Here is a 27,728-nt window from a genome sequence, read left to right on the forward strand (position 1 = left end):
CTCTTTGCACACATTTTGCACATTTACTGTGACTTAGCAAACAAAAGTCAATACAACAGCGCATGTGATGGGCTCTTAAAATATGGTGAAAACTGATATGAAGGTTTACAAATGTTCTGCAAACATTGAAGACAGAGAATTTAGAGGACCACATTGTAAAAAAATATCTGACATAGATCATCACAATGTTGCCACTATTGGAAAGGAAAAAACAGCAAGAATTAATATTGCCTTTCCGGATGCAGACGGTTAAAATTTCAAAGTGGAACTTCAAAGAAGGATTTAGGCAAAAAATAAAAAATAAAAAAATATAGAGAAGAGAAGACAGGAAATGAGAGAGAACAATAAAACGATGAAAAGTAAGATAGTGATGCAAGCTTCCTGTACAAACCGAATATAAAGACTTAAAGAAAAGGTGTGCAGCAAAAAGCAGAGAAATGGAAAGAGAAAGCTGAAGATCAATGACTGAGTGATGGTAAGTAATAAGAAAAACTTTTGCTAGATTGAACAAGACACACAATCTAAGAATAACAGGCGGATCTGTTTATAGACAAAAGTGTGAGAAAAGAGACCTTTCGCAGTACAGCAAAGGAGTTCAGTGATAGTGACCCTTTTATTTCAGATCACTTTTTTGTACCCTGCAATGTCTGAAAATTATCTCACGCAGAAGGAATTTGTTTTTCTTTGGTTATCGACTTCTGCAGCAAAGGAAATCACTCTCTGTTATGCAGTTATTCTGTAATTATTCTTTTCTGCTTCATTATGCTCTTATATGAGTGATTTGAATGCAGCTGCTTGTAGCGAAGGGGTGCGGTGGTGCAGCGGGTTTGGCCGGGTCCTGCTGTCTAGTGGGTCTGGGGTTTGAGCCCTGCTTGGGGTGCCTTGCAATGGAGTGGCGTCCCGTCCTGGGTGCGTCCCCTCGCGCCCTGTGTTGCCGGGTCAGGCTCCGGTTTGCTGCGACCCCCAATTTGGACAAGCAGTTTCAGACAGTGTGTGCACCTGCTCATGCCCATAATTTTCTTTTATCTTACTAAATAGAACAAAAGGACTGTCATGAGTTTCCTTGTTAAATATATAGTCATGTATACTGTAAATTTAGCCAGAAGAAAGATTTAGCATTTAAATACCTGAAAATGTGACTGCATTTTTTAAAGTATATTTATTTGATGAGCTGATGCTTTTTTTCTACAAAGCAACTTGTAATGTTAAGATACCTACAATTACTAACCTATTTATATAGTTGGGTAATTTTGCTGGAGAAATTTAAGGTGTGTTACTCAATGGTACTACAGCTGAAGGGGGGATTTGAACCTGTAACCTTTGGACCCAAAGGCAGCAGCGTTAACCACTACTTTACCAGATTTATGTGCATATACAGCTTAAAAATACCAGCTTCCATGTATCTGACACATTTATTCAAGGTCACGTGCAACACTAGATACGCTGCACTAAATTCTCCGCAATCATTCATCCAAACTGCATAGCAGTCCCTTGCGCGCACACACACGCGCTTCATCACGAACTTTGCAGGACAAATTATGCATATTTCCATTTGTTTATTTAGCAGACGCTTTTCTCCAAAGCGACTTCCAATGAATTCTATGCAGTGTTATCAGCCCACACACCTTATTCACCGCGGTGACTTACCCTGCTAGATACACTACTTACACTGGGTCACTCATCCATACATCAGTGGAACACACACACACACACTCCCTCTGTCACTCACACACTGTGGGTGAACCTGAACAGCATGTCTTTGGAGTGTGGGAGGAAACCAGAGCACCCAAAGACTTACACTGCTAGATACACTACTTACACTGGGTCACTCATCCATACAACAGTGGAACACACTCTCTGTCACTCACACACTGTGGGTGAACCTGAACAGCATGTCTTTGGACTGTGGGAGGAAACCAGAGCACCCAAAGACTTACACTGCTAGATACACTACTTACACTGGGTCACTCATTCATATATCAGTGGAACACACTCTCTCTGTCACTCACACCATGGCTCAGTAACTGAAATAATTTACACACATTTCTCAGATGGACAAATGCAGTGTCGTAACCACTTGAAGGTACTACTGGGGGAGCCACATTACCATAGTAATACACACACACTGCACAGGAGGACTGTGTGAAAAGACGGGGGTCACGTCCCGCGTTACTCTAAATGAACCTGTACAGCAGATGCATTCTATGTTTTATACAATACAAATGCAGCTTTATTAGTTTCAAGGAAGCAAACCGCGAACTGTAAACCGGAGCCACACAGCAGGATGCCGCGCTCCTTTTTCGCGCTCCGTCCACGTCCGGTTCCATTGACCCGGGGGAAGGATTAGACGGTGACACCGCGACCCCACACAGCGCAGCGCGAGGCCGCGACCGCCTTCCGTCACTTTTTCCGTCTTCGCTCCGAGTCACACAGGAAGGGAAAAGAAGCGAGAGAAAGAGAACGAAAAAGTTGTCGCACGTTTGCCGTACGGGAGTTCTGCGTTTATTCGGCTTCTGAAAATTCGGATAATTCTTCTTCGCGCGAATTCGCGAGCAGAGAGAGGGTTTCGGAGGGGACAAACCGGGCGTTTTGCTGCGAAGGCGAAGCGCGCGCTCTCACTTCCGTGTACAATGTTCTCGAGCGCCGAGCGGCGGCGGCAGCAACAGCAGCAGCTCTCGAGCAGGAAGCGGCGTTAGAGCGTCTGTCTTCCCCCCCACACAATCACACACACACCGCGGTTTCACTGTCACACAGCCAGCGCGCAGGTGAGTAACCTCCCCGACCGATTTCACAATGCTTAGGCTAGTAGCCTGACACACTTTTCCTCGAATCTGGTGTCGCGGCGCGCCGCTGGTCGCTTCTTTTCCGTCCAGCGGCATGATAACCGCCGTTCGCCGCCGCGAGAGAGAGAGAGAGAGAGAGAATGAGCGCGCGCTGGGAGGAACAGAGGGCACGAGACGGGTCCGACATCGACATGATGATGATGGGGCTCGAACAGCAGCGCTGAGAACCTCTCTCTTTTTGTGTGTGTGTGTGTGAGAGAGAGAGAGAGTGTGTCGTACACATCACATACACGCGAAGAAGGGTAGTATTTGGACGCTGTTTTAAGATAATTGCATGTAAACAGTGGCACGAGATCCCTTGTTGTTGTCTCAGCCAGAATGGACACCACTGGCCTTTCTTTCCCCTTCCCACCTACATTTATTCTTGCGGCTCTTGCTGACCTCTCTTCAGCCGACACGTGTATCGTATTCGTCCTGGTGTTCAGTGGCACACGGTCCAGCTGTGGAGCAGGGACGGTACTGCTGCGCTGCGCACCCACGCCACGGTAAGGTCCCCTCGCTGCGGACAGCCCTGGGTGCCACAGGAGCGCCATCAGGCCGCTGTCACCTGCACAGTGCTCTGCGTCAGGTCACCGCGCTCCCTTTCCCGGGCCGCCGCAAAGTCCTGCGTTGTTTACGCGTGGAGCCGGGTTCTGGTGGCGCACGGGAGCGTTCTTCGCTTGTGTGTGTTTGCACCGTGGGCCCGCCGTGCGTGTGTGCGTCTTTGAATCCATTTCCTTAATGATTAGGAAACTTTGACAGATGCTGGCGTGTGCATCTCCGCTGAACACTGCCCCTCTGTTTCCACAGCCAGCTCGCCAGCCTCCCCCTTTCCGTATTTTCATCGGCGTTTTCCTCGAGGGGGGGGTGCGCGCCGCGGGTTTGGCCGAGGCCTGCTCTGCGGCGGGTCTGAGGTTCGAGTTCCGCTTGGGGTGCCCTGCGGCGGACTGGCGTCCCGTCCTGGGTGCGTCCCCCTCCCCCTCCGGCCTTGCGCCCTCTGTTGCCAAGTTAGGCTCCGGTTCGCTGCGACCCTGCTTGGGATGAGGAGTTTCAGACTGCGTGCGTGTGTGTGTGTGTGTTTTCCTTGAGCGCGTCGCATGCCCTCGTTGACTGTCCACATTCTCCCGATGCAGCCCTTCGGTCTTATTCCCGCCCTGTCTTCCACAGGTCAAGCAGTGAGTCATCTTCCTGTCCTCCGGCAGCCGTTTCTTTTCATCCTTCGACCCTTTTCGAAGAAGTAATAGCGCTTGAAATGGTTTTCTCGCTTAAGCCGTTACGCCTTCTCTCTATCCTTTCACGGCGTCGGCGACTCCGTTTCTGCTCCGTGTCACGTTAATATTTAATAGCAATTGATAATTAAAATGCCGTAATGATGTTCTCCGTCTTCAAAAGCAAGGCAGCTTATCAGGGAGGATGATTGGAACAGATTGGTGTTTCTTCAAAGGGCTTTTGCCATGCTTTTTTCTAACCATGTGGCAGGATACACACGGTGCTAAAGTTCTTTTGTTTACACTTGAAAAGTGCCTCCGCAATGAAAAAATGTTAATGTAAAGTCTCCCTGCCGTGGTTGTTAACTTGGAGGTGTTTTCATTGTATGTGATCCCACGTACTGTGGACTGGGTGTGCAGCACATTCATATACGTGGTCTAGTATGAGCTACACTAGTTTTTTTTTTTTTTCTTCCTCTTTTCTCTCGGGAACGATGGGTTAAATATGGGTTACACCTATAAAGGCCTTGCCCCGTTTCCACCTCCATCTTGGTTTTTGTGTGAACTGTTCTTTGACACTTCCTGTGACTGTTATAAGACTGACAGTTTCTCTCTCGCACAAACACTCGCACACACGCAGAACATGTGCAGTCTTGTCTCAGCCTCCGCAGGCAACCTTTTCTGTGCTCTTGAAGAATGTGGAGTATCTCTTTTTTTTTTTTTTTTTTTTTTTGGCTTTTTAGTCGCATTACATTTAAAAGGCCAAATGCTTGAGTAGCCAAGCGTTGCCGTTCAGTAATTATTTGTGTAAAATCTTTTGAAGGTGTTTCGTTTAACTGTGAAGCATGTTTCTGAAATTATTTCAACCAGTTTTAGGAGCTTGGAGAACTCCAAAGTAAAATTTAGTTCTTCTGGTCGTGTATCTAAAATTATTAGTGATTGGAAAGCAGAGTTCTGGTATTGTTTTACTATCTAGTATTTTACCTGTTTATATATTGGATATTTTGATATAGCAGTTCCAGGATTCTCCTTGGACTAGGACTCCACGACCACATAACCTGTTGGCCACCCTCCTGCCATTGTCAAAAATGCCATTTTTAAGATTTGCTTACAGCCTATTTTACTGAAATATGTGTAACTGGGTATGTGAGAAGGGACAAAATAGTACAAGCAGAAGAGGGAAACGGATTAAACTGGCTTTAGAGACGCGGCGAAGGGGCAGCGATGACTGCCCACCCTGGAGCTTACTGGCCTCCTCCAGGCCGTGGTCTTTCGTGTTGCAGACTAATGCCTTTCATTGAGCCGAACGGCTCTGCGGCGCCATTTCTCCGAGGCGTATCGAACACTTGTTAACTCCTCGTAATGCGGGTGAGGGCCGGGGGTCAATTGAGTTGAAGCGGGAGGTGCCAATCAATTATAGCTGTGAGCCTGAACACGTCCGCCAGGGCCTCGCTTCCCTTCAGTCAGCGCGGCTGAGCAGAACCCGCGCTAATTCCCCCCTTGAAGCTGGTCAAATTTGCGTCCGGTACATTCCGAAAAAGTTTAATTTGCTCTGGAAAGCATGAATGCATTACACTCTCAACTGGAAATAATCTTGAATAGTGCTGCTGTGCATTAAGAGCAATAAACAAATCAAGCTGTCCTGCCCAACGCTGTCAGTATATGTTGCTTGACCGTGTGGCTGTTCTTTCTGGATCTCGATCGCCGGCGCGGCTGACAGCAGAGCCCCGCAACTTAGGCTTGCGTCTCGGCACAGGAAGCCAGTTGCAGATCGGGAGAGGCTCCTCGGACAGGTGTGAAATGGAAAAACCGCTGAGCACGAGTCAGACAGTGAGCAGAGGTGAGGGCCACAGAGGGGCAGAAAGAGCTCTTTCATTCCCGGGGTCAGTGTGGAAAAAACTAGACTGCTCTTTACAGACAGTGTTTATTCTGGGGGATGGAAAGGAGGGGGGAACAGTCAATATGCACTTTGTGGCATATAAGAGAGTTTGGCTAGTATGGCAGGGAGACCGAATGTATGTGAGAAGGGACAAAATAGTACACCGTTAGCTCAGGTAGTATCGTCCATTTATGTTTTTCGCTATGGAGATAGACTATGAAACTGTAGAAATTAACAAGTGGGGGGAAAAATGTTGCGCTTGGGATTCTTGTTGGGAGAATGCTAGAGGGGGAGTCGGATTATTCTTCTTCCAGTGGTAACTATTTTTTTGATTTAGGTTGAGTGCAAACAGGTTTTGTTGGAATTCAAGTAAGAAAATGAAGCACGGCATTGAACGGGCATGGCTCTTATTGGCTAGCCTGGTACGGAAGTGTTTGATAACGGCAAATCTTTTATATAAAAAAAAAAGGTTTTTAGATGAACTTCGACATGCAAAATCATTTCAAACAAATGGGTTCTACGGACTACGCTCGAAAGCGTGTACCTGAGATGGACCCGCAGAAGAGGGAGGCAGGTTATTGGGGTGGGAAGACAGAGGAAGACCTTTCCTTTTTGGGCAGTGTAATTACCTCTGAGCCTGGACCCAGACACACATTTGGAAGCAGTTAAGCCTGCCCTCCCCCATTCCAGAATTCCAGCCCTCGCCAATCAATGCCCTCCCCACTCTTCAAGGTTTCCACATTGCCTGCGAATGCTGATGGGCATGCCGGAGAGGCACGTCGAGAGAGCGGTGGGCAGCAGGGTGTGGCGTGGCTAGGCAGGGTACCGTGAAGCCCACGGTACAGCGGAAGGAGACAAGGGGTATGGAGGCAAGGAGTGGAGGCAGAAGTCAGCCTCTGCACCCGAGTACTTGCTACCAAGCCGGACTCGGCTGCACCACGTGCAGCATGATAACATGCCAAAGGTGTTCCGAAATGCAAGCAACCTGATTTTAATGGTACTTACATGCTGAAAAATGGTAGTATTTTTTTGTAATCTCATTTCACAAAGTATGCAAGGACTGTTGGGTAACATAATTGGCGTTATGTCGCTGAATACCGGCGGTATCTCGGCAGTCGGTCTATGGATGTTATTAAATTGGAGAAAGGGGAAGCGAGTTTACAATGCCAAGTCTCACACCTTCAGCTGTCTCTGTGTCCTTCTCCCTCTCTCACGGACTGCTCGTGCTTGTGGCGTTTCGACTCTTCGCCGCAATTCCTTTATCGGTATCCATCCGTTCGCCTGACGCTCTCCTTCGTCTCTGTTCCGTTGGCATTTAGGTTATGTATAGACCATGTTTAAAAGGTCATGAGCATCACCGGGTTTTCTCCAGCAGTGTCCATGGAGTCTTTGTTGCTGTGCTTTTAGATCATGTAGGCATTTGATGCCTATCTTGTTTGCTGCTTGGGCACAAATCCAGTGGTACCTCAACGCTGTTATCTCTGCCTCCCACTGCCGCACCCTCCTCCTATTTCGAGCCACAAATTACCTCATTAACATAGCTGGACAGAGCCGTACTCCCAGAGAGCTGCCGTAATAACCTTCATTACATCATAAATATCAGCCCACGAAACAAGATTGTCCTGAAGTACTTCAATACCTCGCTGCGTTTGTAGCACGAACCCGAATTGGAAAAGCTGGTGTAAGAGAGACTTTGTTGCGTTTGCCTTTTTCATTGAAGGGTATTTCAGCTTTGCCCTCCTGTGTCTTATGTCCAGTTTCATCTCTCTTGCCTGATTTCCTCTATTTCACTGTCCCCTGCTTTGTGTTCTCGCTCTGTCTCTCTCCCTTGCTCATTCTGTAACCCCCATCTCACGTGTGCCCCCTCTCCCGTCTCTTCCCTCACCTTGATTTCCTGGTCTTTTATGTTTGCACTCTGTTGCAAAGCAAATGGAGGATCAGCACAACTTTTCTAGTCAGTGTAGTCTTTACCCCTGTCCCCCCCCCCCATTTCTTTACCACATCCCTTCTCCTTCCACTGTACCCCCTCTGTTTCTCTTCTGTCTCCCTCCCCCCATTTCACTTTTCTGTGTGATTCTGGTTGGGTGTCGACAAGAAATGGCTCTGATCATTTCCTGAGGAAATTACGCCCACTTCCTGTCTCTGTCACAACCCCTTTCTGCTCAGGCACCTCTAGGGGCACTCCTCCAAGAGCAGCCAGGACCCCAGAGAATTGTGGCTCATTCAGTATAACAACCTAAATCTGATTAAAAGAAAACACCGTTTCCAACATAAACAAAGAAGCATTAGTGTCTATTTTGGGCTGTCCAGTTAGAGTTCAGGACACTGCTATTGTGTGTTGTAATTACATTGTGGGAGAGCAGAAAACATGTGTACAGTGTTTGCTGACAGCTCTACGGAATGGTACGACTTTTCCACTTTGACCCAAATTTAGTTTTTCCGTAGGTTAATTTACTGGGATTTAGTGTTTTTTTTTTTTTTTGTTTGTTTTTTTTTTTCTCCCTCCTCTATTTGTGCTCTGATCCTGATTTATTTGCATTACGTGTTCTTGAGAATTATCCATAAATCAAGTTCACGTAAGAACAAAAACGAGTTACTTAGACGGGAAAAATTAAGTGGTCCTTAATGTCCCAGAATTCCCTTTGTTTTTTATTCAGGCACGCTAAGTTAGGACTTGGTTACGGAAACACGGAGAAACTTAATATGACACAGTGTGCCGGCCGTGATTAAAGAGGCCAGCAGCACTGGGTGCAGGACGCGTTCCCTTTGGGCTACTGCACACGAACCTGCCCGCGTGCAGCGAGAGCGTGGCTGTAGTCGGATTTGTCGGTGTCCGAGTTCGCACGAAATTGTCAGTGCGGCCATCTCCGCTACTTGTTGAAAACTTTGAGCTGCCCTTGTATGTCGGGTGCCTAAGAGATGTGATCTTTCACGTGCATATTTCTGGACGCGCATGTTGGCTGCCGATAGAGAGGTGCCAGCTGAGGGCTAATGAAGTCAGGAATGTGGCACAGCTGTTAGAGTATGGCAGCTGGTATGTGATGGGCGGGTGGCTGAGCTCTGCCTGCCGCACTGTGGAATGCTGGGCCTGCCTTTTGCCTCGACCTGGACCTGTAGAGCTGTCATCGCTAACCCTCTCTCCCTCCACCGCTGGCAACGGCATAGACGGGAACGGTTTCCTGGCAGCAGGTAACCTCCTCAGGCCTTCGGCTGCCAGGAAAACTTTGTCTTTCCTCCATAACTGACTGGAAAGTCCAACTCGGTTGTTTTTGAATCACTTTCTCGTGTGATATAATTGCAGATTAAGGTTTTGATATGCACGCCATATATAGGATAGCGAGTAAAGTGTGTTGGGTCATTGATCGGGAAGAGTTAGATTTACCGCTGAACGTAGGCCTTTTTCCTGCAGCTGTAGAGGTTAGGGTGTGTTTCACACACTGCTTTGCAGGATCTGGAAATAGTAGTGTGCGAATGGGTTATTCTCAAGTTCAGGTTTTACTTTTTTTTTGTGTTAACTTCACTGGAAGTATTCACCCTTTCAAAGCTATTTTTCATGTGTTAAATATTAAAATAGTTCCATTTCCACATAAAGAGCTGTTTAATGGCAATAAGACGAAGCGAAACTAAAGAACTGAGGTGTCTGGTATCCACCGTAATTGTCGGCGGATATTGCAGCGGCAGTCGTGTGGTTGGCCTGTGTTGATGCCAGGTAGCAGGGCTGTGGAGGGAACAAAAACAGGGAGAGGCCACGTTTTGTTAACCCTTTCCACGTATGTTAACGTTTCAACGGCCCTTTTTGACAGCTTTCCACATTCTGCATTCTCCTTTATCCCTGAAATTGGAATATAGCTACACTCACAGCTGTTCCAATGCTGACTGACTGCCTCAGAGCTTAACTTCCTTTTGCTGAGGCCAACGGTAATAATTTTTAGGGTGAGCGGTAGTGGGAAGAATCCAGCTGCAAGCTTGCATTTGGCCCTTCCCCCACCAGTATCCAGCTGCACACCTTTTTTTTTATTTATCATTTTATTTTAAATATCCCCCATCTTCCGGTTTGTTCCAAGCAGCACCTTCCTTTATCCAGATGTGCGGTCATTTTGGTTCCTCCCCTTCATCCAGCTTCTGAGCACCTTCCTGATGCGAGTTCCTTGGCCAGTGGAAGTCCCCTGCTGCCCCCGTCAGCTGGATCATGAAGCACCTGTTCACTGAGTCCTGCCACCGGAGTATTAACTACCTGCTTTTCCTCTTTGTTTGTTCTCTTTGTTTAGAGGGGCCTTTTTGGGGCACAGAGCTCAGGGGCAGCCATGAGCATCATTGGAGCAGAAGATGAGGACTTTGAGAATGACCTGGAACCTGTGAGATTCTCTTCCTGTCAAAACTGGGGTTATGTTGCTTATGGGCCTGGGATCAAAGTCACAGGGGGTCTGTAGAGCTCTCTGTGAAAGTCCTGCAATAAGAACATTTTTTTAAAAAAAATCTTTTAAAACAACAGTTCAGTAAAATTTTAAGGTACTGTATTACTATGGTCTGGTGGTGGTGTGGTGTGCTGCACTCCTAACAATTTTATTTCCCTTTCTCCACCCCCTCACCCCTCTGCCTTCTTGATCAGACTGTGGATGACCAGTGCAGCCACTTTAACAGTATTGAGCTGGTGAAGACACGACCCACCCACCTGCTGGTCTTCCTTCAACATGTCATGCTGCAGTTTGATTGTGCACCCTTGGTGAGGCTCACATCCATCTGAGCCCGTGAACTGCGGATTGCTGGGGGGGGGGTCGGGATTGTGTGGAAGGCCCAGGGTCGTGATCAGAGTCTCGGGGTTCATTGTGAGCCTCAGATCGAGATGTCTCAGCTAATCACTGATCACCGTGTGTGCAAACTGATTGGTGAGACTGTTACTCTGTCATGATACAACTCCAGTAAGGCATGCCTGTTTCTCCCTTTATTCTGCATGCAGGCAAAGTGAGACACGGAGGTACTGTCACTCCCCCTGCCCCCCCGTAATGCCCTGTATCTTTGTCCACTCTGATGTCTAGCATCTCTCTGAACCGTATGTGCTTGCGTGTGGCTTCGTTTTCGAGCATGCACTCTAGCATTACAGCGTCCACCTGTCATTCTTACATGGTCACTGTGTTAGTTCACTAGGGCATTTATTTTTTTGGAGTGCTACGGCCAGCATATGTGACGATGAATGTGAGAAGTTGAACGAAACCTGAATCATTATTGCAGGTTCTTTTCAAGGCTGCTTGAAGACTCGTCCCCCTTCCTCTTCCTTTTAACTGTGTCCATCTGTGTCCCCCTTTCCCAGCTATGCTACCTCCATGCAGACCTCTTCAAAAACTACAGTGCCAAAGAGACCAAAAAGCAGTTTTTGGATTTCTACAACACCTTCCTGGACAAGGGGGCAGTAAGTATCATGAAGTAGCAGCAGGCACCATAAGCTGCATAAGTTTAAGGTGCCCCGTGTTCCGTTGCCCCATCTCATATCTGTCAGTGCTGCAGTCCCTCTAAGCATTCTTTGGCTTTTGAATCTACGTCTCTCTGCTGAGAGTCATTAGCAGACTTTGTGTTGCCTGTGTTGCTTTGCCTGTCTGTATGTAAGTGGCAGTCTTTTGCCCTCTCATCAGTGCTGTCCATGTCCCTGCCCCTACCCCCTCCCTTCTGATGTGATGCACTGTGTTACTCTGTTTGAGTCTCACTTTCTATTTTGTGTGACCTCCTACTTCCTTTGTGGGTCGTGGGAATGACCTACAGTGGTGTGCTTTCCTTTATGCGCTTGCTCATTTCTCTGAATCTGTTGCACGTTCTTTTGCAGTTCTTGTACCCATTTGCCATTCGCGTCAAGTTCTCTTGAATCTTGCATCATTGTCCACTTCTGTTTCTTTTTATTTTCTTTGCAGTCTCCTCTTTCTAACCAGTCTCTTCGTATTCCTTTAAATTTGTGTTGCACCGAAATAAATCTACATATGCAGGCACATGGTTCCATTTTCCTTTCGCTCAATGATGTATCACACGCTGTTTAATGCAGACATTTTCCGTGAAAAAATTAAATACAGCACTGACATCTAGTGGGAATGTTTATGTACTGCATTTATTATAGAGAAAAGTATTTCGCAGTGGTAATTTTAATTTACAAATTTAGAGTGTGTTTCACGTGTTTTATTATGTTGGAGATATTTGATTTTGTGGTTCTTTGTCAGTGCTTACTATTTTGTTTCTCCCTCCATCAGATTCTTAGAGTACCAGTCCCCTCACATGTTTCCTACGAGTTGGGTGAGTTACTGATGTTCTCCTATTAGCCCTTTCACAGTTGTCACTTTAACAGTCCTAATATCAGACTTCTTTTTCCTAAACTTAAAATGTAAATTTTTCATAAACCCTGTTTGTACCATCCATTGCTGGTTTGATTTCTCTGCTCTAGATTCTGTCCTTCTGTTGAAGTGCAAACAAATGGTATAATTAAGATCCCGTTTGTTTATTCTGCTTTTAGACCGCACTCGTCCTGACCTGATCAGTGAAGAAGTACAGAAACGTTATGTTCAGGATATTCAGGTCATGGTAATACCCGAGGTCATAATGCAGCTGGAAGACTTCAGGTATCCATGATACCTTTCATTTTTTTTAATCGAAACTTAGAACTGCAGTGAAGTTATACATAGAGAATCCTGGTAGACAACTGACCTGAGGTTTCTATTTAACTATAGTTATTGCAGTGTTAGATTTTAATTCTTTTGGAAAACGTTCCCTTATCTGTTTGGAAACACTTAACGTTTGTTGCTTCATTGCTCTGATTTGTGGGCTGTTTGTCTCCTGCTAAATAGCTCTAATGTTTTTATGTTGCATATGTCTAAATGAAGAAATGTTCTAAACATGCAAATGATAGTAAATATTAACTCATCAAATGAAAGTAGGTTAACTGTGGTCTCATGTACTTTTTTGTGTAAATTAATCCATATCAACAGTTGTCCTGTCTTTACTAACCTCAACAGCCCTTCTCCTAGCATGGTATTAATGTACCATAACTTTTTGTCTGAGTGTGTGCACTAACAGCTACTCCCCGTCTCCCTGGCACAATCAGAACAAAGAGGATGATGGGAATGACCCGTCATGAGAGCGAACTGTTGGAGGTGGAGTCCCACCATGCCACCGAGAGGATCCCCACTGAGATGAAGGAGAAGGCTGTGGCGGAGACCCTGCTGGACAGGATGGCTGACAGCCAGTGAGTTAGCATGACACACTGTGCTGCCCAGGCAGTCTTGCTCATCAGTGCTGGCCTAGTACAAGTAGAAACTCAAAAGAGTGAAGGGGAGGCAACACAGGGCCCTTGTGTAACGCCATAAATGTTCTCAGGTGTGGAATGGAGCCCACTGCAGTTCTCGTATATTGCACAAGTGACCATAACCATTGCACGTGGATACAAACACACCAGAGGTATTTCCGCTGAGGATTATAAATTGGACGGTTTCTCCAGTCTCCTCAAACTAAAGCTGACAGCGAGAGTTATTGCAGTTTGGCTCAAAGCATCTCGTCACTGTAGCTTAGGGCTCCTGCTCTCAGTGGAGGAGGAAACTGCTGAAAGGCAAGGACCGTGAAAAGAGGACGTGGTACAGGTGGCAGGAAGGAATCGTCGGGTGGGGTATGGGTGACGGGGGGCTAAGAAAACCTGCTGGAAGGAGTTGTGTACGCAGTGGAGTAGAGAGGATAGAGCAAATCGCAGGCATCTGTATGGCTGGGTGAGAAAGGCACGCAGCCAAGCGGCGATGAGCTGTGCGCTGCAGCATTCCTCGGCCAGGTGAGGAGCGGTGAGTCGCGATGCAGCCTCTGTGCTGCTTTGCAGCAAGCCTTTGGGAAAAAGGGAGAAGGGCAGGAAAAGGAGGAGAGAGACCAGCTCAGCAATGCCACGCTGGCAGGAAGTATCCTCTCTGGAGGCCTGCCAATGGGGGTGGAGAGGGCGGGGGGGGGCAGCACTGCGGATGTTGATAGAGCCTGACCATAAAGGCAAAGAAAGAGAAGTGAATTTTGTGCTCACAGACTGCCTGTATGTGGTGCTGCCCCAGTGCTGAATGTATTGGATGGGAGTGGATGGGGTTTAATTTTTCACTGCACATCACTTTTCTTGTGAGTGCAGCAGGCATACACTATTGTGCACATGACCCTTGTTTCCTTTTTGTTTGTTTTTGGCAATTTTTGCATTGGATAATCCATAATGCTGCCACTGAGATAACATAGCAGACGTTGAAACAGTACAAATGATGCAATGTTGGTGCCATATATGTGTTTCTGTCCCACAAAACATAGTCTGTTTTGTTCATTGGAACTGTAAAAGTTATGACCCCATCCACCCTGCCCAGGACCCACTCTAAATGCCCCTCCTCTTTCTTCCCTTTCATGATGATGACATCATCTCCTCTCCATCCTACTGGCCACTGTAAGGTTTGAAGAGGGCAGGCTGAGATTTGTGATTGGCTGCTTTATGGAAACCCCTTTCATGCCCCTCCCACTCTTTTTGTTCATTCAAAACATCGGGATCTTATTTCCTAATTCTTGCAGCCTTGTTGCATCAGACAAAAATAGTTTAAATATAGAGCTTTGCTGGGCTGGAATGTTTCTTGGACTTTGGATTTGACTTGTAGGCAACTTCTGTTCAACACTTTTTCAGATAGATTTTGCACGCAATTTAAATTTGTCTTTTGTTTTTTGCATTGCTAGAAATACATTTTGGACAAAGTGTTACATTGCAAGAAGCTTGCAATTTTAATTTTTTTGTAGTTCTAAGAAAATGAGAGATTGAGATTTAAACATTAAAAAAAAATAGTTTTTATTTTAGCTTTTTTTTTTTTTTTTTTTTTTTTTATTTCTCCCCTTCCCTTTGAAGTCAGAATATGTTCATTTCTTTTTGCTCTGAAATCAACATTATTGCATCTGGCTTAAACTTGGACAAAGAAAAACAGGGTAACTTTGGGTTTCACCGTCCAAAAACAGAGTTGAGAGTCATTTGGGAAAGAGAAAGAAAAAATGCTACTTAAACGGTGAGTTTACATGTATGGCAACGTCCACCGAGTGTTGGCTTGTAGCCTTCGGTGCATATCGTTCCATCTCTTCTTTTTCAGAGCCAGCGTCAGCACAGATGAGGAGAAGTTGTAAGTTTTCACTTTTAAATACTACTTGTAATCTACTGGCACGCATAGTTTGTACCAATGAGTTATATTGTTATTAAATACTAAATAGTCCTGCAGTTAAAACTGTAGCTTAAGTCATCATGTTGCACCGTTACCATACTTGTATGCTTTTAGTTCCACCTCCATTCTGTGCACATTTGTGTGATTTTTTTTTTTTTTTTTTTTTTTTGAATGCCAGTCAAATTAGATATTTCTGGAGTGTCAATGCTTAAGTTTCATACACGTGTATCTGTTCTACTGTGTCTTTCGAGCCCCTCGTAACCCCTCCTGAGAAGGGTGTCTTGTTTCCTCCTCATTGTCTTCCTCCTTTATGTGATTACCAACCCACTTCATCCAGACTTAACTAACACAACTTAATGATGCAAGTGCAACCCAGCTGTTTTTAGGACATTGTAGGTAGCTGTTGTTATATTGTTACTTATATTGTTTTTTTACACTTTTAGACATACACTAGCCATAATGCTGTGAGAATTGTCTCCTTTAATGCATGGTTTGTGTCTTCCTTTTTGCAGTCTTAGCCCTTTTTTAGTCTCACTGGTAGCTGTTCACTCTCGCACCTCTTTATTCTTATCCTTGACTTCCTTATTGTAACATAGTTAGCATGACTGTTGTAGCATTGTTGTCTCAGCCATTAATTTCCCCTTTCTGTGTGTCCTTCAGCTCTGCCATCTTTGGTGCAGTGGCTTCATACATGAAGCATCTGGGGGTGAAGACCAAGACCACTGACAACAAGAAATCTAAGGGCTTCTTTAGGAAGGTTGGAATTCTCCGCTATAAGTTTTAAAATTATACCAGAATTTAAAAACTTGCAAAAAACATGTGAAAGAACTGTCGACAGGTTTTAGAGTACTCATATTAGTTAAAATGAAAAAAGTAATTCTCACTGTTCTAGATTCCTGGGATGAGAAAAAACCAGATGTTCACTGAAGACTCTACCAGGTCCAAGCAGAGATTTCCCAGCATCCTTGATCCAGTACGCAGGATAGGTGGCGGCAGTAAGTATACCATCAGCAATACTAGCTGGTCCATACCAGTACTCCCAGGATGCCATTGTTCTTATGGCACTACAGCAGCCCAACTAAAAGTAAGAGTTGTTTTAGTATAAGGGTGACTATATGCTCAGGAACCTATTGTTGGCATTAATATGTTGTAGCTTTGAAAAATCTGTTGCTTTAATAAATAGCATTAGATTTTACACTACTAATCCGGGTGGTAGGGTGATGTGTCAGGCCTCATTTATAACACATTAATTGATTTGTTTGTAGGGGATCATGAAACACCGGTTTGTCATCTATTATTAACATGTAGCACCATAAACGTCTTCTTGAAAATAGCAAAAAAGTAATATCCACGGCCTCCTGTCCAGTGTGTTGTTCTAATTTATACACACCAGACGGGTTGTGTTCTTCCTGCACATGAGATACCACAGGAGAATGAAACTATGGCGAAGGAAAAGGACATTGAGTTTGACTGTAATGAGGACAGTGTGGGGAGAGAATGTGTTAAGTGTTTGACCTTAAATACAGACTTTGTGTTCCATTTGCAACTGAAGATGCAACAAATCTGGCCATGACTGTTTTGTTTACTAAAACATGTTTGTCAGCATCTGGTCACTGTCAGTTTGCAATCAAAATCCATAAGAGACAATTACAGTGCTGCTTCAAAATATGTTAACCCCTCATGTATCTTACTTTTACCACAAAGTCCTTATTTAATCAGAACCAGTGTTTCTCATCTGACATAATAGGTGTGTAATTACCAATTCAGTATGTATCTAGTAGAAAAACAGAAGTAGTGCAAACATCAGTGAACTCCAAATTGGTAAGTGGTATCAGATGTGTAAATAATTTGTTTTATGTGTTTAAGATTTAGAGTTTTAGTACCTTATACAAGAATAATGACCATCCCTATAGCCACCCCTGTTATGTCCTATAGGATATGTCTCTAATAAATAAAAATATACTGAATGAAATCCTTCCTGCACAGATCCACAATGGTGCTTCCCCCTCCTTTCAAAGTGACATTTGAGTCCGTTTACTACCAACTGATGGTGGCAAGCAGAAACGAGAGCCATTTTTCCTTTACAGCTTAGAAATTGTAGGAAATAGAATGGCAAAGAAAATGCAGTTAAAAAGAAATTGGGAAATGGTTTGTATTTTGGAACTTCAGTTATTTGTAACACAAGGTCAAAGTACACTTATGAAATTTTATGTTACTACTAGACATTTCTTCGGGAGAATCAGACTGGTGACTAGGGACAGCTAGTAGCAAAGTGGTTAGCATTGCTGCCTTTTGACCCAAAGGTCGCAGGTTTGAATCCCACCTCCAACTGTAGTACCCTTGAGCAAGGTATTTACCCTAAGATGCTCCAGTAAAATTACCCACCTCTATAACTGGATAAATAATTGTAAGTTGCTTTGGAGAATAGCATCAACTAAGTAAATAAGAATCAGACTACTACCTAAACTTGCCAGAATCAGAAATGAACTTGAAATTTTTACATCATGTATACTTGGCTGTTGTGAGGTCCAGTGTTTTTCCTCCCAATAAGGAAAAACCCGAGTGTATTGTAATGCTGTACTGTCGAATTAGAGCTTGTTGATATAGCACATTTTGCCTTTTTCTGCTTTCAGATGAAAAAACGCCTAAATTGGACACTGAAGGTATCACAGTCCCCCCCCCCCCCCCCCCCCCCCCCCCCCACACACACACACACACACACTCTCAACCCATCCATATAATCCGTAGTCATCCCCTCTTACTAATCAACCTTGGTGCATGCTACTGTTGCCCAAATGAAATGGAGAGTGTCTGGGGAAAGAGCTGGAGATTGTAGGGTGTAACTTCATCAGTTTGGAATGAGAGTGTGTTGCCATGGCTGGTTTTTCCACTTGCAGGTTTTGACTTTGTGGTGTGTCTTACCCATAATTCCCATAGTTATAACAAAGATCAGTAGACAGTCTGGCAGATTTGGAGAAAAGTGTCAGCTAAAAGGATCAATAAAAAAAAATTCAAGTTTCAAGTATTTTACTTTCTGTAGATGTATACAGTTGGTAATCTCATCTGTGCATGAACATTTGGACAGTATACTTTTTATACTCACTATTTAGTTCCATTTGTTTAACTGACACTTAAAGTTTGCAGGTAGAATAGGTTACAGAAGCTGCACTGTGTATCTGCCAGTGTCTGGTTGTCTTTGTTGAAGGGTATGGTAGTGCTCGACTTACCCAAAAAACCTAACCCTCTTTCTTACCACAGATGGCATGGTCATCCACGCTCCATTTACGTGTCTTTGCATCTGTTTCTTCTCTGCCTCAAGCCTTTCTTGGAAAGGTCCATTTCTCCTCACTAATTTTTCAGGAAGGTGTTGATTAATGCAAATGGAGAGCCAGGCATCACATGAACTTGTACATGTTCATTTTCTCCTTTTTCTTTGTTTACAGTCACTGATTTTTACCCCTCCCAATCTGCTGCTAGGTGAAAAGGAGAAAGTACACCCTGAACGAAAGCTCTCTACTCCTTCTCGCTCTATGGGGTCAGACCCTGCCCCCAGCACCTTCCCAATCAAGAAACCAGTATCTAGTGGAGCTGTAGGAGCCTTCCAGGTGACAGATGGGAATGATGTGTCAGGGGTTAGCATCAGTGTAACCTCCAGTCCAGATTCTTCTCAGAGTGAGACAGGTAAGCAGTTTTCATATGCAATTTTTTTCCGTCTTTCCTCAGGGGCAGTTTGGGTGGCTTGTAATCAGTTCTTCCCTCATTTACAAGCTTTCTATCTGTAGACAGGGGAGTGCCTAAATAGATGTAATACACAAAGTCATCTGAACATTTAGTGTGACACTTGTATGTCCTCATCCACAGGCCTTACCAGTCGTTCAGACCCCCCTTCAGCATCAGAAGGTGGGGAAGTATCACCAGCTGAGAATGCCATGAGCTCCATCAGTTTGGAACTCACTGCTTCAACGGACATCCCACCTGAAGAAAGCCAGGACAAAGACAGGTGCGTTACTGCTAGGGTATAATGTGAGGGCGCTGCGGTGAACTGCTGGGGGTTTGCACTGCTGTGTTACTGCTCTGCGTCTGCTTTTGCTGCCAGTGAGCCAGCTGCTGTTAGTTAGGAGATGGGAGGAATTTGGGCATGGTCTTACTATACCCTCTTAATATTTCCAGCCTTCCCTCCCATCACCTCTTACTCTGTGCACTTTTCCTTTGACCTCTTTTACATGTGTCTTTAGTCTGTAACCTTTGTCTTTTTAATTTTCTTACCTGACTAGAACTTAGATTTAATGGCGAGTCCTTCTCTTTAGATGGTGGCAGAAATGATAACTTACACTTCATATTTTGCAGTGAAGAATTTAAGGAATAACATTTATAATTTGTGTGTGTTTCAGTTTTGGAAAAAAGCTGTAGCAGCTCTTTCTATTTTCATGTTTGCTTTGCAGTCACTGTTCTGACAAGCTTACTTGGGTTGCTGTGTTGCTTGCGGTTTGCGTGCAAGGTAGCTTCTGCAACATCTGTTCCTTTTGTGTACTTCAAGCTGAATGGACCCTCATCCTCCGTGACCATCACTTGTAAGGACCGTGACATCTTCAGTTGAACACGCCAAAATATGTTTTGCTTTAGGTCTGAGAGGACTACCAGGATTGTTGAAGTGGCAGTCCTAAAGGGCCACGTTCAGTGGGTTTTTGTTGCAGCCAGGCAGTGGATCGACCACCTGCTTTAACTTAGTCAAGAACTTGTTGAGCCTGGGGCTGGACAGCGTGGATTTTGTGTGATTGTCCTATGTCTTGCACTGCTGGTGAAGGTGTTTTGGGGTGGGAAAGCACTCCTGTTGCTTCCCTGTGACTGGCTGACTGTCATCTGAGTTGTTGCAGTTTGCTTGTGTAGACCTAGTTTGCAGCCCGGCATGGGCTGAGTCGCGTTGCATCGTTTCATTCGCCAAGCTTTGCCAGTCTCCGGAGCTCTGTGTGCTTGCTGCGTGAGCCAAGGCCTCTGGTGGGGGGGGGAGGTGTTTGGCCTGTGTGTGGCCGTGTGTTTGAGTGTGCCATCTGTAGGTGTGTAACATCACACTGTCCCCGTGTTTTTACAGACGCAAGACAAGGTGGGTCTCCACAACAGGGAGAGGACGCGCATGGCTGCCTGAGTCTAACCCACCTAGTACATGCAGGAAACCACATGCTAGCTCAGAATACCACGCCCTGCCTTCATCTGTTACAGACGCTCAGCATACAAACACGTTTTCATCTCTCCACACTTTCACACGTTTGCAATTTTCACGTTGACTCTCTTGCATAGTAGTTAATTTACTTAATGTCCTTTGTTGCCTACAACTGCAATAGTGGATTGCACACACATGCAACTTTTCTTTATCCTCGCATAAAAGTAACACCCTGAAAAGTTTCCGCAAACACACACACACACACACACACACACTTTTCATGACAAACAGGAATTGACTCCATGGCTAAGTATTATTTCTCAGTGTTGAGCTGATTATATTTTGAATTGAGACGACCTGTAAGACCTTGATATTTGTGTATGAGATGGGCAAAAGGATGAGTTCTACTTGACGTTTCACTTTGAAAAAATGATGGTTCATCCTTCACTAAGTTCACTTGTATTAGGAAAAAGCTGAATTATGTTAAATAGTTGCTTATAAACATTTTGCAAATAGATGCTGCTACATTTTGTTCCTCAGGTAGTGGCTTGCTGGTATTACTATAAGACATTTGTAACTCCTCTTTTTTCTTGCCTGCACTGGTCTGTCCCTCTTTCTTACTCACTTTGTTCATTTGGTGTACGTCCACTTTCCTATTCCTCTCATCTTTTGATACACTCCCTGTTGCCCCTTCGGGCCCCTTCGGACCCCTCCTCACCCTCTCCACTGTGTTTGCTGTACTTGCACCCCTTCGGCCCTCCAGGATGTCAGGGCGTCTGGCTCGCAGCGAGAGTCTGTGTGTGGAGAGGAGACGCTCACAGCGAGGTGGCTCTGGAAGGGCCAAGCAGTCCCGCTCCCGCAGCGACGTGGATCTGCAGGCGGCCTCCACTGCTGCGCAACCCCCCTCGCCCTCCCAGCCACACACCCCTCTGTAAGATGCCCTCTTGTGTTGGACAGGAGGGTGACCGGCTGGCTGGATTCTGTAGTGCCCTGCAGCACGCTGACAAAATAGAAGGGTTACTGTCATAAGGGTCTGCTGCGCTGGGATACTGCGGGCTCCCTGGGAATGGAATCATGATGTCAGCAAAGGAGGGTCTGGGGAAAGTGATCTGATTGTTTTGGGCAGGCCATTGAGGAATGCAGATTAGTTTTAGAGGTAGATGTTGAATTATGATGCATCTTTTCACCTGTTCCGTTGCCTTGGAGGCCAGTAGTTTGTAAAGATTCAGGGAAGGCAGTAAATGGATGACTCTGTGGAGTGGCTGTGTTCCAAGCAGAGGTCAAACTTTTGGAAAATGTTGTGGTTGTAACGCCACCTTTCGCCCTCAACCATTCACTCAGCGAACATTGCTGTGATTGCTCCCTACCTTACCCTTTGTGCTTCCCCTGTTTCCCTCACCCACACACTATCCCCGCAGCAGTGATGGCGGTGCATCTGCCTCCAACAGCTCCCTTACTGGCTCAGTGGTAGGCCCTCCCCCCCCACAAGAGGAGGTGGACCCTCGTCTTCTGGAGCTGGAGCAAGATCCCCCCAACTGGAGAGAGCAGGTCCCCAGTGCTGATTTCCAAAGCCTGAGCAAGAAGGAGATCAAGAGGCAGGAGGTTATCAACGGTAAGTGCAAAGCCAGAGGTCAAAGGCAGGAGAGAATAGGAATGGCAGATGGCCTCAGGTGTGTCAGAGCTCAGTCATAAGCTGTAATGAGGTTTGTTGGATAGTTGCATGCATGCATGCATTTTCGTACCACATAAGTTATTGGTGGTAGTTATGTTTCTGACTTACTGTACTACTTGTCCCCTCTCCAGAGCTGTTTATCACAGAGCATGCCCACGTCCGCATGCTGAGCGTACTGCAGATGGTGTTCTTCCGCCCAATGGAGCACACAGAGATCGCGAGCCAGCCAGAGCTGGCTACCATCTTCCTCAGCCTGGACGACATCTTCGAAATGCACTGTGTGTTTCAGACACTATTGGTTGCTTGTCCCCTATTGTCCCCTTGCAGAATTTCCACCTGATCACTTACTGCAGTCAACACTTAGACAGGTCAAAGTTCATAGAGTGTGTTATGTATATGACATAGCAAACTGCAAATGGAAAAGTCCAAGAACAGTGCTACACCACTATGTTGATGGTTGCACTGTTGTGTGAAAGGGCATTTTGTAACATTGAAGATCTTTGCTTATCCAATGGTAATAAATTGTTATGACTGTAAGCTTTTTGATAAGTGTACTAACTGCTGGCCACATGTTTGCAGATGCCTTCTATGAGAACTTGAAGAAGCTGCGACAAGATGACTACATAGTGAAAACAATAGGAAAAACGCTTCTCAACAGGGTTAGCGAAGCATTACTAGTAAATGCACTCTGAGAAATGTTGGTGCAGAGTGAAAATGAAACTGCAAAAAATTGTAGCTCTGGTGAATGTATAAGCTATTTACTCTCTCTTGTAACACCATTTCAGTTCAGCGGATCAGAGGGTGATTGGTTCCAGAAGCTCACTGCCCGGTTTTGCAGTCATCAGTCCTATGTTCTGGATGAAATTAAAACCAGACAAAAGAGGGATCCTCGCTTTGGTGCTTTCATACAGGTGTTTACTCTCATGTAAATGCTGCATACAATTTAAGCTTTTCAGACAAGCTGGAACATTCACAACATTCACGACTCCTGCTGCAGATATTTCTGCATTGCATGTTTCCCTTTATGCAAATGCCTTCACGCGTGCCATGGTGACTAATTAGTTCTGCTTTTTTAACGTCTTGAAGCTGAACACTTTACAGATTAAAGTGAACTCTTTATTTTGTTAACTTTTCATGCTTCATCTGCATTTCACCTATCCTTGTCTTGGAGATATGCATGACCCCTGCAACATCCCCTCAGTAGAAATCTGTACTGAAAAAAGCTGTCACTGTATTCCCGTTCATTCGGTTCCTTGTACTCCTTTCCAGAATCAGCACAGACTTGTAAAATCTTTTTTTTTTTTTTTTTTGTGAAAATAACATCAGTTATCTTCCCCAACTTGTCAACTGTACCTTCACACTTCTAGGAAACATGTCTCTTGTTGGAGATGAGTAAATTTGCTTGCCCTCTCTTAGGAAGCCGAGGGCAAACCTCAGTGCAGGAGGTTGCAATTGAAGGACATCATTCCTACTGAGATGCAGAGGCTGACAAAGTATCCACTGCTACTGGAGAACATCGCCAAGAGCACAGGTCTGTAATGTGTCTGAGAGACACTCTGAGGCACCATGGTGACAGTGGCTTGATCATCCTGTGTTCCTTGTTTTTTCTGCAGAGGACCCAGAAGAGCGGGAAATGGTTCAACAAGCCGCAGATAGCTGCCGTAAGATCCTCAACCATGTCAATGAAGAGGTGAAAGAGAAGGAGAACCTTCGGGTGAGTGAGGACCGGGAGGTGTAAAATTGTCTGCTTGTGTGAAGTAGTGTGTTGTGTAGATGTTGTTTCCTATGCAGTGACTGACTAGAGACTCTGTCTTTGTCTACAGATGCTAAAGGATTACCAGCGCAGACTGGATACATCTGGACTGAAGCCCAGCAATGAGCTACATCAGGAGTACAAGGTGAAAGGGAGGGCAGTCCTTACAGTGTATATATGGAGGATTTTCATTGTTTTCATGAGGCTGTGTCCCATATGAAAATGAGGTCTTGATCCTTGCCTGATACTGGCATTACTAATGGCTAATATTGGCTAATAATTAGACATTACTCCTTGGAGAAGTGTTTCTTTGTCATCATCCTTCTCTTGTCAAATGTTCTTTTTCAGAATATCGACTTGACTCTGAGGAAGATGATTTTTGAGGGACCTGTCACCTGGAAAGTCACTAAAGAGAAGTCTATAGGTATAGTACTAATAGTTAAATTGTTACTTCTGTCTGTTTAACAATTTGTCTCAATTGTAATTGTTAATCTAATTGTTAAGTTTGTAATAATTGGTTCTGTCCTATGGTCTCCATTACACTAACACACTGACACTTTTTTGAGTTGTACTAAATCAGAAATGCTTTCCATCTTCCTTGACACCAGCCTCTTAATTTCTTCTGTCCACAGAGGTGCAGTGTCTCCTGCTGTCTGACTTGCTGGTCTTGCTGCAGCGCCAGGATGACAAGATGTTGCTCAAATGCCAGAGCAAGAACCACTCTGGGGTACCAGAAGGCAAGCAGATGCTAAGTCCCATCATCAAGCTGAGCTCGGCCTTCCTCAGAGAGGTGGCTACAGGTGAGACTCCAATGGCCACAGAACTAATTTCTGTACCAGTCAGAAGAGAAATTGTTACTTTCAGATGCATTCTTGATTTCGCTTTATGATGTATTGTTGGTGTCTCTTTGTTCCAGACCCAAAGGCCTTCTATGTCATCTTTACCTGGGACAGTGGAGCACAAATCTATGAACTGGTGGCCAACTCAGCAGCAGATAGGAAGAAGTACGTAGGGCCAGCCCAAGAGGGGGTTGAGGGATGTCCTTGGGGTAGGGGTGGGTTGAGGAGGTGAAACCAGCTAGTTGAACACGTCTCTGTGTGTGTACAGTTGGACGGAGCTCATCAAATCCGCAGTGGAAGAACTTAAACTGAATGGGGGTACCAGCCTGGAGAGGAGGAAGACTGCTGTTTCAGTATCAGGCATTGGAGGGGTACCTTTCAGTCCAACCACGTAAGTGGCACCACAATTGCCCTTACAGTAATGACACACAGATCACAGAGGACATAGCAGGACAATTGTGGCACTGAAGGAGTTGCCACTTTACTCATATATTTATCTGCCAGAGAGTGATACCACAATATATGCTTCATTGTCTTCTGTCTTTGTGTTTATACAGCCTGTAAATAGCTCTCTCTCTCTCTCTCTCTCTCTCTCTCTCTCTCTCTCTCTCTCTCTCTCTCTCTCTCTCTCTCTCTCTCTCTCAGTTTGCAGCCTCCACTGAGCCTTGCAGAGAATGGAAGCGGGGCTCGGAATGCAAACACTGGTGGGTTGTGTTCATGCCGCTGATTTAATTGTATTTCTGAAATGATTATGTATAGGCATCTTTTTCAAGCACTTTATGACAGGAGAACACATCTCAGCCCTTGATAATTCAGCAAGTCTTTAAAAGAGTGACAGATTACTCCATCCTGAGAAAAGTTTTACACTATTGACAAATACAATTTTATAAAATTTACACTCCTAAGCTTTTGAACAAAATATTCAACACTTTTTAAAACCATTGTGCTAACATTGTAATTCCTATTTTTACTTTTATTTAGCATCAGTAGCTATTGATCTGTGGCGTTATATTTATTTTTAAATTGTTTTTTTTAGATAATGATAAGTTTGAAGCAAAAGTTGAAGAGCCTCGTCATACATTGATTGATTACTTGTCAGCCAATGGCTTTCAACTGCTGTGTCATGGCAACGCACCACAGGAGAAGGTGGCCAGTGGGGCAGTGGAAGAAGGTAAAGAGAGCATATTTCACTGACCACTGTTTGAAGGAATTGTTTGTTTGTCTCCCGGCACCCATGTTTTTCCCCCCCATGCTCCCTCTTCCTCGCCATCCTCTTATGTTTTACCATTCAGTCATGAGTTTTCTCTCACAGTGTTGGGTTTGCTATAGTGTCCCGTTGATATGCACTGTGGCTCTATGGCCTCTCTCTCGCTCAGTTGCTGCCCTGAAGAGGCTATTTGTGGGAAGCAGTAGGCAATCCGAGGTTCTGCAGGATGCAGAGAACCATGGAGATGTGTCCAAAAAGAAGGACCCTGATATCGATACTCAGTCACTGGGTAAGTCACAAGTGTTTAATAACGTTCATACAGATTATGGATAGTTCAGGCGAGAAACTGTTCAGCCTGTGTGTCTGATTGATGAACATGGGTATCCTTTAGCGTTAGAGAGGAAAGTGGTGTACTTAAACCCATTGTTCTTCACATACACAGTACCTTGACCGTTTGTCCAACACAAGACCTGTCTTTTTCTATTTCCAGCAGAGGGTGATAGTGTTGATGAAAAGACTGAAGCAGAAAGTAGAGAGGAAGAAGATGGAGAGCAAAAGGGCAAAGAGGACAGTAGCACGGGCACCCCCATGGTGCTGTCAAAAGACACGATGGCAGAGGTGCTGAGCAGGCTCCAGAGCCTGGAGCAACAGATAAAACAGTTACAGGTAAAGGATGAGGAGAGCAAGGAAGCATGGGCTCGATTGAGGGAGAAAGTTTTGTGGTCTCCATGTTTGATAGGTGTACCTGAATCCTTTTTAAAATCTGTTTGTTTCAGAGCGTGGAAGAAGAGCACCACAGGTTACAAGATGTTCTTTGCAAGTTTTCCATTTCAGGAGATAACTTCCAGTAAAGGTCCTTTGGTGGATGCCAGGTGAGCTGCTGGGAGTGAATAACATGTTTGTAGTAGTGATGTACAGTTTATGTAAAACAAGCTTTTTTTAATAGGCTTCATGAACTGCTCTTCGGTTTTTATTTTTTGTTATTGGGAAGTGAAGATTATAACCTGTAGTGTTTTCACTGTATTACTGTAGTTTTCCTATCTTTCTCAACCCCAAGGTCCCTTCTTAACCCTGTTTATGGTTTTGTTTGTTCCCTCCACCCTTACTCCACCCCCAGCCACACCCCGATCCTTTCTGATCCCTCTTCCCTTTCAGATCACTGTACGTGTTTTGCTGGAGTTGGAGGGCGGAGCAGTTCTTTCAGTTTTTCCTCTGTGTTTGAGTGCTGATCCGATGCTCCGCTGGAGTTGGCAGTAGCTCTTTTAACAAGCACAGAACTTTTGGTCATGCTGGTGTGTTGGGGTGGGGAAATGTATGTACAAATCTGGATGTTGAGTCCCTCCCCCCAAAAGCCTTTGTGTGGAGGAGTAATGTTTCAGAAAACAGGTGCCAAAGACGGGAGCTGTGCTGTGTTGTAGGAGAGAGACTACACTGTGCTGATAAACAACTGTAATAACACACATGCACAAATACACGTATATATTTTTTAAGTCAAGCTGTAGTGGTGGTTACAGCTATGGATGCACAAGTAGAGAAAGATGCTTCTTAGAGAGCAATAAAACGTTATTTACCGATGGCCATGCCATTAGTAGTATCAGTAATGAAATTACCTGATATCACTTGGCATCTTTGCAAATGAAATCAAATTAGAACTGAGTAAACCAAACTGTAACTTTGACATCTGTAATTATTGTCATAGTATTTTTATCGTAGTTTATATATACCTAATTTAGTCAGCTGCCAATAAGTGAAAACAAATGTGTGCAGGAGTGTTATATGGTGTAATTTAACAATGGGGAAACTTCCAATTTTTAGTATTTAATTTGCAATCAAACGTGGGAATCATGAAAATTCTGAAGATTCTTTAAAACAGCGGTTTTTAAGATTTTTTTTAATTATTATTTCAGGGATCAGCTCTCTCTATAACTGTTTTACAGAAAAATGATTTGTGTGAGTGGGGGGTGAGTGAAAGATGGTCTTTTAGAAAGAATTAGAAAGTAGGGCAGTCTAG

The 27,728-nt window shown here is 44.8% G+C and overlaps 1 protein-coding gene across 12 annotated transcripts; it reads left to right on the forward strand.

Annotated features, from left to right (window-relative positions):
- Positions 1–396: 396 nt before the first annotated feature.
- Positions 397–27,710, forward strand: arhgef1 (Rho guanine nucleotide exchange factor (GEF) 1). Of its 12 annotated transcripts, none has more exons than XM_018732228.2 (32): positions 397–475; positions 10,178–10,264; positions 10,519–10,632; positions 11,218–11,316; positions 12,140–12,182; positions 12,400–12,505; positions 12,988–13,128; positions 15,020–15,049; positions 15,749–15,845; positions 15,981–16,083; positions 17,722–17,751; positions 18,566–18,769; positions 18,950–19,088; positions 20,178–20,189; positions 21,010–21,177; positions 21,665–21,858; positions 22,050–22,196; positions 22,498–22,577; positions 22,704–22,829; positions 23,335–23,449; positions 23,532–23,632; positions 23,742–23,816; positions 24,020–24,095; positions 24,304–24,471; positions 24,588–24,675; positions 24,779–24,901; positions 25,156–25,214; positions 25,547–25,681; positions 25,887–26,006; positions 26,208–26,383; positions 26,494–26,589; positions 26,835–27,710. In XM_018732228.2, the coding sequence occupies exons 1-31, from the start codon at positions 473–475 to the stop codon at positions 26,566–26,568; spliced, it is 3,234 nt and encodes a 1,077-aa protein (XP_018587744.1). In that variant the 5' UTR covers positions 397–472; the 3' UTR covers positions 26,569–26,589; positions 26,835–27,710. The 12 variants fall into 12 exon arrangements, with proteins under 12 accessions (XP_018587744.1, XP_018587747.1, XP_018587746.1 ...); XM_018732231.2 differs by having other exon boundaries at positions 26,211–26,383; XM_018732230.2 differs by having other exon boundaries at positions 21,668–21,858.
- Positions 27,711–27,728: the final 18 nt, after the last annotated feature.

The sequence above is a fragment of the Scleropages formosus genome, chromosome 18, assembly GCF_900964775.1.
Source record: "Scleropages formosus chromosome 18, fSclFor1.1, whole genome shotgun sequence".
Taxonomy (NCBI): Eukaryota; Metazoa; Chordata; class Actinopteri; order Osteoglossiformes; family Osteoglossidae; genus Scleropages; species Scleropages formosus.

What these genes read in the sequence shown, in the direction of transcription:
- arhgef1 (XM_018732228.2), top strand. An exon ending in TTGAGAATGACCTGGAACCT is followed by an intron (nt 10,265 to 10,518) that starts GTGAGATTCTCT and finishes CTTCTTGATCAG; the next exon opens with ACTGTGGATGACCAGTGCAG. An exon ending in ACGCAGGATAGGTGGCGGCA is followed by an intron (nt 16,084 to 17,721) that starts GTAAGTATACCA and finishes TTCTGCTTTCAG; the next exon opens with ATGAAAAAACGCCTAAATTG.